We start from the raw sequence: 14,364 nt of genomic DNA, 5'->3' as shown, positions 1-14,364 counted from the left end.
TAAGTGGGCGTGAATGAAGTTGAGACCACGTCAAAACACAGTCTGCTGAATGCATATAACTACAAACATGCACACGAGTACCTACCTACTCATGTGCATGCATGCATGACTGTCCCGAGTGTCTGTTATTGCACCATGGATGCATTTTATTTCAATCAGCTTGATAGTAAAGCTGGAACATACAAGAGCTTCGTAAAAGGCCCATGCCTTTCATGCATCAGCTGAACTGTAAATTCAAAGGAAATGTTAAGTTTTTACATCCTCTGTGTCTGACTCTGAACAGATGGTTTAAGCATTTGTGTTACCTTTTTCATTCTAACGTTTTGAGAAAGAATTTGGAATTTACTGGTCTCCAGATTCTTCTTCTAGTACTGTGGTCCACCCAATAAAAATGTGTTTTTAAAGTATAACCAACACTAAAATGGACACCAGCCACTTCACTCTCCAGCCGTCCTAAGACCCCGGTCTTATTTTAGTCTCACTGTCATTGCTTCCTCGCCTATCCACTAATACATGTGTCTAAATTTAGACGGACGTCATTACAGATGATATTAGTATCAGTGTGTGCTCGTACAGAGAGAGAATGACAGAGAAGTGTGAGAACTGTACTGAGGTATACAGTGCACCCTGTGGTTGATCCCTCTTTAGTTCTATGTTCTATTGAGAGACATTCAAGCTTCTTTTCATCCAAATCCAACAGAGACAACTGGATACTCTTGAAGTGCCAGTTTTAAGCGCAGGATTTATCGAGAACAATGCGCATTTAGATTGAGACAAAACATAAGCTACTTACCGGTAATCATTTTCTTCAGACACCCTGCCTGTCCCAAACTAGAGTGTGAATGTGACATGTCGTTCTCATGGTTGACAGCTTAAGAAGCGACCTTTACCCTCCCAGTCTACGCACTGTGTGTCATTGGATCCTCTGTGTGTGTGTATGTGTGTGCGTGTGTGTGTGTGTGTGTGTGCAACAACTGACAATAGGACGTGAGCAGAGATGGGACATAGGGGATTGAGTGCTGTATTAGATCCAGCAGTGACAGATGTGCAGACAAGCGGGTAGTCTGGTGGGGGATGATGATTATCAGTGTGTTTGTGTATGTCCTTGTTATTGAGTGCGTAATGTTCATAACTACTGTTAAGGCCAGGCATGTTTGTTTGAGACACATGCTGAGCTATTTGCTCACCCCCGCGTTTATATGAGCATATGAGTGCATGTCTGCGTCTGATATGAATAATACAAGTTCACCTACTGAGAAAATGGGCTACATTGCTGGAGCCAGTTAGCAACCCAGAGATAAAAATGGCTCGCACAGTATTTATCAAAGGTGCCAATTTCAAATCGTAGGTCAAGTTAGGTGAAGCTGTTTTCCAACAAACGCATGTTGTCATGGCCTCGCGTCACTTTCACCACAAAAAAAGTAATTGTTGCAAAAGGCATGGGTACATTTTGTGATTCAGACTGGATTTGTTTCCTCAGTAAACACCTGATCTTCCCTCTTCATTTACACACGAGGTGCATAGCAATGAGAACATTACTGCAGTCGCATCTTTAACATACCACTGTAATTATTATGCCATATGTGTTGGGGCTTGCACTGACGAATGTGAAAGTGGGCCACGTTCGGAGACAGCCCTGGTTTGTGTTGCTAGGCAGAATATCTATACCTTGCAGCTGTATTTCCATAATGGGTGAGATTATGTAAGGCATCCTCTGTTCTGGTCACCTCACAGAGTTTTGCTGCTATTTCAAATTGTCACTCACATATATGCATGGACATTTGTTAAGTGTGTTATTTAAACGAAGTGTGAAATACTTTGTAACATTTAATATGCATATGCAACAATTTCATACACTGACAGAATTCTGTGTTTAAAGGCAACATTTTCCAAATTTAAGGACAGGGCGCTCAGCCAGCGACATTTAAAATGCAGGATTATAACCTGCTATCACTCACAAATTAATGGACAGGTCTTTTAATACACACAACATTTACATTAGTAATTTGTAAAAAAGCCAATGTGTGTGAGGCACATTAAAGTTTGTTTTTCACCTATTCATCAAACTCATTAATTACATATATACTGTAAATCTGTGTATGCACATGATTAGAAATTACTGATTGAGCCTTTCGACCACCAACTTTAAAAAAGTTGTTTTATTCATATTTATGGCTGTGGTAGATTACTGTACGGATCTAAACCAAGTTTAGCAGTAGTTAGACCTCACGAGTGACTTGTAAATATAGACAGACTGACAAACACAAATAGATGGAAACATAGACGCTACTCAGCACATTCTGGTTTCAGTGTGTGTGTGTGTGTGTGTGTGTGTGTGAGTGCAAAGTTCATGTGTGTGTGTAAATGTCACATCAGGTCCCGTGCCTGAGGAGTGTCTATTTTTAGTATGTTTTTGTGTACCTGTGTGGCCAGAAAGCTCGTTTTAATGTATTGTTGTGGATTTGTAATGAAAGGCTCCTCTTTAACCACAGACTTCATTAATTGTTTAGTACAAAACCTTTTATTTTCCTGCTTTGGTGTGAGCTGAGATGTTAATTCAAAGCCAGGCACATGGTCCTACTGGTTTGTCTACATCTGCTGCTGTCTGTATACTCAGGACTGGTGCCTGCTTCTATTTCACACAGTTCTCTTTCAGCTGGCTTTTGTCTGGTATTAACCTAGAAATAACACCATAACAATGGACACGTTTTTGTGCTAATCAAGGACTTAAACAGCTTTGTTAACTTCAGTTCCTGGTACCTCCTTTGGTAAGTTCACTGAGCGACCCTGAAAGTGACGCTCTCACTTTCAAGCTTTTATAGACAAATATAGGCAAGTATTTCATGAATTTGTCTTTGTCTCTCTGCAGGTTAACTGCTGTCATTGTCCGTGGCTTTAAATGTCCTCTGCCATGGCAAAGCGCGAGGCTGGGAGCACCAGCCCTGTGGTACGTCAGATAGACAAGCAGTTTCTGGTCTGCAGCATCTGTCTGGATCACTACCGGAACCCCAAGGTCCTGCCCTGTCTTCACACCTTCTGTGAAAGGTAACTAACATGCTCTCTGCTTCAATGACAACTGGCAAAAGTCCTAATTACCTACACTTCCCTCAAGCTAAACTCTGCTCACACCGTCTGCTATATGTACAGTAGCTATTCCTACCTACCTACCGTAGCTCTTTCCCTGCCGGTACTTATCCTCCCATCCTATTACTGAAGACTTCTTGTCATATTTACATGTCCCTTAATAGAGGAACCACATCTATTGCAAATCCCTGCCCACAATTAAACAGCTCAGAGCACTGCTCCTCACCGACTCCACTGGGATAAGTGCATTCCTCAGCATCAGGGACCGCCAACGACTGCAGTCTGAGAAAAGGCTCATTGTTGGGAGACACAATTACAATGCCTCAATCTACAGTTCCTCCGAAAGATGACACCCCCTCAGGCGATACTTACTGGGGCCTTTTTCGTGCCGAGCCAAGCAGAGGAGGCTTCGGGAAAGCTTGTTGTGGGTCAAGGTGGGAGGATGAAGAATGAGGAGGGAGGTATGTTGTTAGGTACAGAGGATACAGCTGGGATTATATCTCAGACTGCTTTACTTCTAAACCTATGATCAAACAAATATTTACGGAATAGTTTTGAATAGCCGCACAGTGTATGGGCTAAATCCTTTTTCCATGCAGTGTGTGAGGGGCATTTGCCCACCGGAGGGCAAGTTTAATCCCCGGTTTAACTGGATGGCATGTGATGCGGAGCCCTGCTGAGGTGAACAGATTTTTGTCTGGAGCTATACATGATGTTGCCAGACAGATGTTTTAATACTGGATGGGTTGATGTAGTTTTAGGGGATTTTAGGGCTGAGCTGGCAAACCCACTCTGGGTATCGTCTGTTTGATATGGTATTGTATTGTGTCTCTTTTCATTTGCTCCCCTTTTCCTATTCCTGTCATTGGACACTTAAACTTACAGTACAACTACTTCTTAATATCCCAATTGTATGTTGGCTATTTAGAGACCAGGATCAAGAGTCTGTCATGGGTTATGCTACTGTTTCAAATGATGCCTCCCTTCAATTAATTGATCAGGCAATTGACAGAAACAGTTTTGGGGGTTGATTTTATTTGATTTGCTGATTTTCTCTGTTTAATGTCATTGTAAATAAAAATATGTTGTTGGGGTTTTTTTTACGGTTATTGGACAAAACAAGCAGTCAGAAATCTTGATGGTATTTATAAACCAACTAGTATTCAAGTAATTGCAAACTGACAGATTAATTAGTTATGGCTCCATCACAGACCTTTTCAACACATAACTGTTTGAGCCAGCTGGTTGTGTGTCTGACTGAGCAACAGTTATTCATCCAGGCTGCAGAGCGTTACAGTGGTGTTGACAGAGCGGTAGGTAGACAGCGACTTTTGTTAAAGCCCTCCGTTGTTCTCAAAAGCTCACGGCTGCAGTTTACCAAGGCTCGGCTAATACAAGCCTGCGTGGTGTCGTACATTAAACAAAATTAGTATGCAGCCCAAGCAACAACAGAGACGTATCATTGACACTGACTTCCGGTTACTTGCAGCATTAAGTACCAATTTAGAGTTAACACAAAAACAATCGTGCATCACATGCTGGATGGCATCCGGGCTGTAGGCCAGGGGTGCGGTGTAATCTGCATATTGCAGCTGAACTTTGCTGACTGCAGGTTTGGTTTTGGCTTGAAGGTGTCTAATGTTAAATAGATTACCTCCTTAAGGGCAATTGAACCTGCACAACATCCTCAGCCTTTAGGTGGGATAGATGTGTGGCTGCTGCCAAACTGAGGCTAGGCCAGAATCCAAAAACCTCCTTACATGCACATGCACACAAACATGTATACTGCCTAAAGTCTTCTGTCTCTTTGCGTCTCTGTGAGGCACATTGCTTTGCCAGAGATTCAGTCACTCAAAGAGAAAGTGTGCGTGTTTTCTCCTGCGGCTGTGGGTTCTGCGTATTGACTCGGGTTCACACTTTTCCCCTTATTTGTTGTGACAGGAGCACTATTTAGGCACTGTCTCTCAATTACGGTGATAAGGTGACAGCTCTCTTTCTAGTGCCTTCCTCTCCTTCTCTCTCCGCTGTATTCTTGAATTTAATGTGATAATTATACACAGAACAATGCAGAAGAATTGCTCGAATAGATTCTATACTAATTTTTGCTTTCTTTATTTGTTGACTCCCTCCCCCCAGTTGTCTCCAGAACTACATTCCCCCAGAGTCTCTGACGCTCTCGTGTCCAGTGTGTCGGCAGACGTCCATCCTGCCAGAGAAGGGAGTTTGTGCTCTACAGAACAACTTCTTCATCACTAATCTCATGGAGGTTTGACTCATAACCCCTTTTTTTTTTTTACTTCAAGTCAGACACAAATGTGTCAGCCAAACAGGATTTTTCAAGTGCAGTACGTGGAACAAAAGACGAATCACAGATGACACCAATGATGAGGTTAACAACAAGGCAAAGATTATTTGAAACAATTACAGACAGTACTCAAAGAAATGTGAGGGAGGGTCTGTGTGTGTTCCTGTACTGCTGCTTTTGTCAGAACCACTCTTGGTGTTAAACAGAGGGAGGACATTTTTGCAGAGTGAGGTCATTCTGGGCAGTCCTTTCTTCTTCAAGGGGCACTTGTTAGGCTTTGTCTTAAATCTAAGGTTATAGAGTTTCCATTGGGCATGTAGGGGGCATGAAGAAGGCTAGCACTGTGAATATAGGGAATGAATGTATCGACTGGAGGATGCTAGAGAACTACAAGAGTTTATGCTTGTATCCTGAAGAGAATGAATTCAACGTCAGACTACAAGGAAATTGAGACAAAGAGAAGAGCACCTGGGGGCCTTTAGGTTAGGACATTCACTATATACTGATTTTGCAACTTCCTCAGTTTAATTTGAAATCTTCGTTCTACGTCATTCTCTCTCTCTCTCTCTCTCTCTCTCTCTCTCTCTCTCTCTCTCTCTCTCTCTCTCTCTCTCTCTACCTTTGTTTCCTGTGACCTCTCAACTGTCTACTGTCACATAAAGGTAAAAATGCCCTAAATAATAATAAAAAGGAAAAGAAACAACCCCATGCTACACAGTACACAAGAAAACAAATCATTATCTTATGAGTCTATAGAAACTTGCTCATTGAAAAACAGCATGATGAAGTATAAATTTTTTTTGACCAGGTCCTTCAACGAGACCCAGAGTGCTCGCGGCCGGAGGCCTGCAGTGTCCTTGAGTCAGTCAGCGCTGCAGCTGCAGGGAAGCCCCTCTGCTGCCCGAACCACGAGGGAAAGGTGGGAAGCCCTGACCTAATGTGCCCTAGCGATAATTAATTTAAAAGAAACTAAAAGAAACAAAAATGCCTTACTTACCTGCAATGTCCAGCAAGAGTGAATGAGCTTCTTTGTCTCCCTCTGCAGGTGATGGAGTTCTACTGCGAGTCGTGTGAGACAGCCATGTGTCTGGACTGTACAGAGGGCGAGCACCGGGAGCATGTGACCGTTCCTCTGCCAGATGTGGTAGAACAGCACAAAGCTGTGCTGAAGACACAGCTGGATGCCATACACAGCAGGTGGGATACTTTTGATAAAGCTTTCAGAACATTTCCTTCACATCAGGTGTGTGGAAGCTTAAGCATTTGGCCCAGATTTGGCATCTGCCCTCAAAGATGACGTTACGCTGTGCCTGGCATGTCAAAACATTTTATTTTGATTTATTATGTGATCCTAGTTGTGTATTTTCTTTTATTCTATTACTTTTCTTTTCTTTTCTTTTCTTTTTTAACTATTTTGCTTCTTTTTAGTTTAATTTTTCACATTGTGTCATCTTACAGGCTCCCTCAGCTAACAGCCGCCATCGAGCTGGTGAGTGAGATCTCTCGCCAGCTGAATGAGAGGAAGACTGAGGCGGTCGCAGAGATTACCAGCACGTTTGAAGAGCTGGAACGGGCGCTGCATCAGCGCAAGACGGCCCTCATTACAGACCTGGAGAACATCTGCAGCACTAAGCAGAAGGTTAGTTTTGTTTCACACGTTCACATATACAGCACGTGCACTCACGGAGGTGCAATTGCATCTTTGCACGCTCATTGTCAGATGCACCAACACACACACACACACACAGGCATTTTACAAACAGGTAGTTGAACACACTTCAGCCTGCTGACTTAATGATTTTGACTTTTCCACTCTTCCTCTCCTCTTCCTCTGGCTTTTCTGTGTCCCTTTCTTTCCCTTATGTTTCACTTACCTGAGTGCAGGTCCTGCAGGCCCAGCTTTCATCTCTCCTCCAGGGGAAGGAACACATCCAGAGCAGTTGCAGCTTCACGGAGCAGGCTCTCAGCCATGGGAGTGCTACTGAGGTGGGCTGGCAGATTTAATTTAATTTGTACAAGCAAGCTAACAAACAGGTTATAACGCACATGGGAATCAGCTATCAAATGTGTTGCAGTAGTGTAGAAGGATGTGAGCTAATTGAATATTTTTGTATTAAACAACACAAATGAGAAACAAATGACTTGGAATACAATATGTGTCTCTTGCAAGTATAGGTGCTGCTAGTTCAGAAGCAGATGAGTGAGCGGGTGACAGCGCTGGCCAGACATGACTTCCCAGAGAGACCACATCAGAATGCACACCTGGATTGCCAGGTATCGACTGCAGTTTATTCTGATTCAAACTATTTCTCTGCTCTCACCTTTCGTTACGGTGGTCGGGCTGACAGTTTTATACAATTTCAAATGAAAAATTAGGTATCTATGCCATTGGTTTTCCTATCTACATTTTTTTCGAGGAGTTTTTGCTTGTTGTCACTAATAAGTTCAAGTTGAAATGTTTTTATAAAAATGTGGGTGTTTTAAACCCTTTCTCACTTCAGCAGGGGTTAGTTGCTGTAAGAAAAAAATATTCGTAGAATATTGGCATTAAAAGCAACATTTGAGAACTATTTTGACAGCTTCTATTCCTTAAATAACTCACAAACACAGCCTTAATGTTCCATCAGCTTGTTAGTTGTCATCTCATTGCAGTTGTATTTCTGGCCACCTGATAACTTTCAGCCCAATATTCACTCTCCTTTTAACTGTAGTTTGTTTGTTTGTTTGCTCTCGTCCTGAGTGTTTAGCTTGATAGATGCTTGACTTTCCTCACCAGCTACAGTTTCGTCCCAGGCAGGTAGCATACGCTTGGCTTATTTGTGCTGTTTGGGATTATTTTGTGGTTTTCTGTCACCATGTCTCACATGGAGCCAATCAGTGAAAATTAGACTTTCGAGAGCAATAAGCGATTCTGCAGTGGAACATGTTATATATCTTGTGTGCTTTCTGCTCCAGGTGGAGACTGAAGGTCTGCGACGCTCCATCCAGAACCTGGGTGTTCTCCTCACCACAGCCGCCGTGGCTCACACCTCCGTGGCCACGGGAGAGGGCCTCCGCCACGCAGCGACCGGGCAGCACCACACGATTACCGTGACAACAAAAGACAAAGTACTGCCTTTAAATAATTCATTATCAAATAATTAATTGCTACACATGTGGAGTGAACCTGGGGAATTTTGCTTTTCCTAATCTGTTGACTAACGTGTTTATTTGCTTTAGTTACATATTTCAGTTTAGTTTTTCAATCAAATTCCCATTTTATGCTATTTTTACCTTGTTTATTTATTCTATGGGAGCCACTCACCAAGGTCACCAAGGCAGTTAACAGGGATTATTATTATCAAAAACAAATCTGTCAGGAGCTTGTGTTGTATTATTTGTTCTGAAATTGAATCAATGGTCTCTATCTGCAGGATGGAGACTTGGTGCGGACAGGAAATGCTGTTTTAAAAGCAGAGATAGCGTCTGCTGACGGGAGCCGTGCTGCAGAGACGGAGATAGCGGACAATAAGAATGGGACATATGAGGTGGGCTACACGTTACGCTCTGAGGGAGAGTACTCTTTCGCTCTGTTGCTGTACGGCCAGCCGATACGTGGCAGCCCGTTCCGCCTGCGGGCGGTCAAGCCCTCAGATGTGCCACAATCTCCAGATGACGTGAAGAGGAGGGTGAAGTCTCCCAGCGGGACCGGGGGCCACATACGGCAGAAGGCAGTGCGGCGGCCTTCCAGCATGTACAGCACCACCAAGAAAAAGGAGAACCCCATTGAGGATGAGCTCATCTACAGAGTGGGTAAGACAGAAGACCCATCCAGGAGACAAAGTCCATATACTGTACCTGTCAAACCAAGTACACCATGTAGACCGACATCATAGCGGGAAAAGCACAAAATGTCTTTTTAGATTGACATCCTCCTCTCTTTCGAAATAGAACTGAACTTGCACACTGAGACAAAGGCGAAAATATCAAATTATTTATTTGTCAGGTACCCGGGGCAGAGAAAAGGGGGAGTTCACAAATCTGCAGGGGATCTCAGCCTCTAGTAACGGCAGAGTGGTGGTGGCTGACAGCAACAACCAGTGCATACAGGTGAGACAGACACAGAGAGAAAAATGCATGTAAGTGCAACCATGTATGCCTTTGTGGAAAATATTGTTGTAGTACACATAGTACATAGTACTGTGATCATAACACATTTCACTCAAAACGGGGCTCTTTGATGCAACTGATTACAGGTATTCTCCAATGACGGCCAGTTCAAGATGCGCTTTGGGGTCAGGGGTCGGTCTCCGGGGCAGCTGCAGAGACCAACAGGCGTCACTGTGGACATGAACGGAGACATTGTGGTGGCCGACTATGACAATCGATGGGTCAGCATCTTCTCCTCTGACGGCAAGTTTAAGGTGGGATCTCATAACATTTATGATGTCGTTCCCTTTTCACATTTTCTGAAGTAAAAAAGAATCCTGCATGAACAAGTTATTGTACTACTGGTGAAACATAACAGAATATTATTAAAAAGGACATAAGCTTGTTTAAAAAATCATTTCAACGTCTTTCATATCTTTCTCTTCCTGCTGAAATCCTCTTTGTCTTCCCCCCTCACAGAACAAGATCGGTGCAGGCCGGCTCATGGGTCCTAAGGGTGTGGCCGTGGATAAGAATGGACACATCATCACCGTGGACAACAAGGCCTGCTGTGTCTTCATCTTTCAATCCAATGGGAAGCTGGTGACTAAGTTTGGAGGCAGGGGGACGTCTGACAGACAGTTTGCAGGTGAGAAGGAGGCCTTAATGTGTAACATCAGACCTCTTTCTAACACTGACAGGGAGCTCACAAACGATGCCCCCTCTTTCAATATCTGTCAGTGAGGCAGCACTTTAACCAGCTAAAGTGAATCCCTCATGATATTTTACGTGTTTGGTATAATCTATGACAATACAAAATATCATATGAATACTATATATATTATTTTGGAGTTCTGCAACACATTTCTCCGTTGTTCAGGATCTGAAATAAAACTAACAGCAAGGAATAAAAAATAACTGATAACTATCAGTACGTGGTGTTGCACTTGGCATGAAAGCAGGCAATAAGGCAGTGGCCACGACGTTAGTTTTCAGCAATAAGCCCGATGCAGAAGACTGGGTGTGTTTTTGAGATATCAATGTCCAATTCACCACAGATTTTTTTGTTGACATTTTTACTGCCAGTTTGAGAAAAAACATAACGTATGCTTGTGTTTTCACTCATATTTCTGAGTATAGATCAGTGCATTACATGTTACATTCTGTTTATAAATGTAAGCCTATATATACTTTAAGGCAAAGGCCCAGGCAATGCAGTGACGCCCTGCTCCCCCCACAAACTGCGCCTGTGCCAAACACCCTACTCTATTATCGTCTTTGCTCATCCTTTTTCTCTGACTACCTATTTTTTTTCTGTTCTTCCTCCTGTTTTTTTTCAATCCAGAAAAACTTGGCCCAAACTTAAATAAATCTGGCTCAGTTTTCAGTAAGTACTAAGTGTGGCCTTGCTGCAACCTTAATCCCACAGTGCAGTGCCCTCTGTCTAACCCGACTCCCTGATTATGTGTCTGACCTCCTGAGAACTCGGATTGTTGACAAATTGTTGGATCAAGCTGTGCCTGTACAATAATAATCAGAGATACAAGTACATGCACATTGTAATAATCACTTACTATTACAATAATGAACATTTTGTCATGTGAATGTTTTCTTTGTGTAAATGGCTATGGTAATGCCATGAAACTAACCAATGATAGCGGGATTGAATCTCACAGCCTTGAGCCTTCCCCTATAATCTTTTTTAGAGTTTTTTAGAGTTTTAGTAGTTTAGTTCTGACACTCAAAAAACAGGAAAACAATTGCCTATCTCAAGTTATAGCATCCAATGCATGAAGAGAATGCTGGAACAGCTAACCGTCTGATTAGTTTTGTTATTGCAGCTTTAGACACAAGTAGTTGACATTTTGTGTTTAAACAGCCAACTAACAGTAAAGGGAACGGTGCAACCTACAGGAGTCCGTTTCTGTTCGGCAAATTCCACAATAAACCGGCCTCTCTCTCCTTATCCAGGTCCGCACTTTGTTGCAGTGAACAACAAGAATGAAATTATTGTGACAGATTTTCACAATCACTCTGTGAAGGTAAGACATGTTTTGTCCTGTGCTTTTTATCTCTGAAGCATGATGTTCCAATGTTGTTTTCTTTCATAAAATACATGTACATTTTATTATTGTTTATTATTTATCAAAGTGCACATGGAGATAAAGACTAAATGTGTGTGTTTACTGACTTCCTGTCCCAGGTGTACAATGCAGATGGAGAGTTCTTGTTCAAATTTGGCTCTCATGGTGAAGGCAACGGCCAGTTCAATGCTCCCACTGGTGTGGCTGTGGACGCCAACGGAAACATCATTGTAGCTGACTGGGGTAACAGCAGAATACAGGTGAGACGGGCTATATTCAGTCTGCTATAAACTTCACAACTTTAAGCCTTGAAACCTTCTTTCTTCAGTATAGCTTTGTTTTTCAGCAGAAAAACAGTGCGGTCATATTTAAGTTACAAAGAAAAAGTTACATTGAGTCATGAAACGCTGCGGAAAGGGATATATTTTATAATAAAAAGCACAATAAGATCTTCTTTCACTTATTATAAGTGCAGCTTTGAGTATCTTTGAGTGTTTTGTTGATGCTCGTACTACAGTCTGTAGCAACACTGAGAACCCTTACCTTGCTCTATTTCAGGTGTTTGACAGCACAGGCTCCTTCTTATCTTACATTAACACATCAGCAGACCCGCTGTACGGCCCCCAGGGCCTCGCCCTCACCTCAGATGGACATGTGGCTGTTGCAGACTCCGGTAACCACTGCTTTAAGGTTTACAGATATCTGCAGTAGGCTGAGGGAAGACATCGCCGACACAACTGCTGCTTAGACAAGTCAGCGTCACGTACTGCTTGTGGACAAAGAGCTGTAATGTGCCTGCTTTACAGTGGCCCCAGGTTCCAACCAATGAATTTCCTTTTCATTTTGTGTGCTTGTGCTTCAAAAGCTCTAATATTCACATGAAAAACAAGTGTAATTAAAATGTTTTTTAAAGATAAAATGAGCTAGCTATCCCAAAAATGATTGCAAGAAGTGACATGAATTGCCCCAAAAAATCAAGAGACTATAATCTCTTGATTTTTTTAAATAAAGAAAATACAATTTCACAAGCAACTAAGGAATAAAACCTATAATTAGACATTTCCCTATCTGATCATTCGTGGTCTGTGTACCTTAAACTCTCAAAACTTCAGTGTTTTTAAACTCCCTTAGGGGAAAAATGAACTGGAAATGAACTTCTGGAACAAGGCGTTTCAGCTCTATTTCTCACAGGTGGGACCTCACCAGTAGATAGCCGGCATGTCTGAAGTTGGCGATACACTGCAATTTTTCTTGGGCAATGCAGATGGGCAACACTCCCAGCAACCAGCAAACACAGCAAGACACAGAAGCAGAAGTCTACTACCTGTTTCCTGGTGAAAAGATGATGCTTTTTGACTGAACAATGCTCAGGCCTTTCCTTGAACACTGTTGCATGTCGGTGTGCTCCCAAAAAAAGAAAAAAAATAACCCTGTCATCACTGCTTTCAGTTTCTCATCAGTAAACACACCAGAACACATGCAGACAGGAATGTGCAAAAGAAATGGTTTCATATTCTCATTCTGCACCTTGTCACTCTGACACGATTCCTGCACAGGATATAGGTTTTTTTTTCCCTTTTCAGTCGTAAGATGAGTCGACCCTTTATGCAAGTGTTTTTGTTTTGGTACCCAAAGACAAGCATCAAGAAGCACAACAGTTATTAGAACGACAGCGTTTCTGAACACATCTGAACCAGCGCCCCTTCTAGCTAGTCTTTCTCTTCTATTAACCAAAACAAACTTCTTATACCTGACCCCACTAGTTCTTGCACTTTTGTGTATTCATATCTACAACCTAATGTAGTTGTACATATGCATATTTAGTTGTATATATGGATGTTATCTCATTATATAACCTACTTATTCCGGCACTTAATGAGTCAAGGATTTCAAACACTGGAGCATATACTAATACAGTAGAAAGTCATGCCGAGTAGTAGCCAACTGAATGACTTGCAAACATCAGTGGAACAAAGTTGTATACACATTATTTGCTGTGTTTTATTTTTTCAAAGGACTTAATTTATTTTTTATTTTATTTTCTACATAATTTGTTCTACAAATTATTTTTCTAATTGGTGCATTTGAACTATCTCCTCTTTGCCAAACATTGTTGTACATAGGCCTTTTGAACTTGTAGCACTGGAAGCTGCTTCTCTCTCTCTCTCTCTCTCTCTCTCTCTCTCTCTCTCTCTCTCTCTCTCTCTTTTCTGCCTCCCCCCAGAGCTCACATCCACTTAAACAGTAACTTTCCCTTCTGCCAAAACGTATTGTTGTAAGTTGTTGTTGAACATTGCATAAAATACAAATATTATAAGAGTAATATAGTTTGCAAGAGTAATATATGCCTCTGTGTATAGTTATCATTTAACATAATCAGAAAGTGTACTGTATATTACAATCACATACTTGTTGTAGCTGACAAGCACCTTTATCATGGATTTTCTGGTATTTGTATTCATTTGCATTGGTAGTTCAGTGTTTTTGAAGGTTTTCTGTGTGGCTCCTTGAGGAACACAACACCAGCTAACATGCAGTGACACAGAAAGTTTTTCACCTGTGTTATATAAATTAATTGTCTGTCCCCGATAATTGATCCATAATTCAATCTGCTTTTCCCACCTATTGGAAAACCCTCAGTTATGACAGATTCAGTTGACTTTCCTCCTCCATTTATCTATGATTGTTTGTCCATCTCTCACCTGTAACTGACCTACTCATGTCTGTGTGAAGTAAAGGAAGCACTAAAGGAATCACTAAATC

The 14,364-nt window shown here is 41.9% G+C and overlaps 1 protein-coding gene across 4 annotated transcripts; it reads left to right on the top strand.

Moving 5' to 3' along the window:
* The first annotated feature begins 2,899 nt into the window (after positions 1-2,899).
* Positions 2,900-12,312, top strand: trim3b (tripartite motif containing 3b). 4 transcript variants are annotated; one of them, XM_070917028.1, is made up of 16 exons: positions 2,900-3,045; positions 5,221-5,350; positions 6,198-6,308; positions 6,435-6,586; positions 6,848-7,028; positions 7,274-7,375; positions 7,565-7,663; positions 8,345-8,497; positions 8,803-9,181; positions 9,375-9,478; positions 9,625-9,792; positions 9,998-10,166; positions 10,863-10,904; positions 11,489-11,559; positions 11,721-11,861; positions 12,160-12,312. In XM_070917028.1, the coding sequence occupies exons 1-16, from the start codon at positions 2,900-2,902 to the stop codon at positions 12,310-12,312; spliced, it is 2,301 nt and encodes a 766-aa protein (XP_070773129.1). The 4 variants fall into 4 exon arrangements, with proteins under 4 accessions (XP_070773129.1, XP_070773131.1, XP_070773130.1 ...); XM_070917030.1 differs by lacking the exon at positions 10,863-10,904; XM_070917029.1 differs by lacking the exon at positions 10,863-10,904 and having other exon boundaries at positions 9,998-10,187.
* The last annotated feature ends 2,052 nt before the right edge of the window (positions 12,313-14,364 follow it).

This window comes from Enoplosus armatus, chromosome 13 (assembly GCF_043641665.1).
Source record: "Enoplosus armatus isolate fEnoArm2 chromosome 13, fEnoArm2.hap1, whole genome shotgun sequence".
Taxonomy (NCBI): domain Eukaryota; kingdom Metazoa; phylum Chordata; class Actinopteri; order Centrarchiformes; family Enoplosidae; genus Enoplosus; species Enoplosus armatus.
This window is presented reverse-complemented; position numbering and strand designations above follow the sequence as displayed.

Coding starts and splice junctions, on each gene's coding strand:
- trim3b (XM_070917028.1), top strand. CDS start 2,900: ATGTCCTCTGCCATGGCAAAGCGCGAGGCTGGGAGCACCAGCCCTGTG. Junction 10,167..10,862: donor GTCTGACAGACAGTTTGCAG/GTGAGAAGGAGG, acceptor TTTTCAATCCAG/AAAAACTTGGCCCAAACTTA. Junction 10,905..11,488: donor TAAATCTGGCTCAGTTTTCA/GTAAGTACTAAG, acceptor CTCCTTATCCAG/GTCCGCACTTTGTTGCAGTG.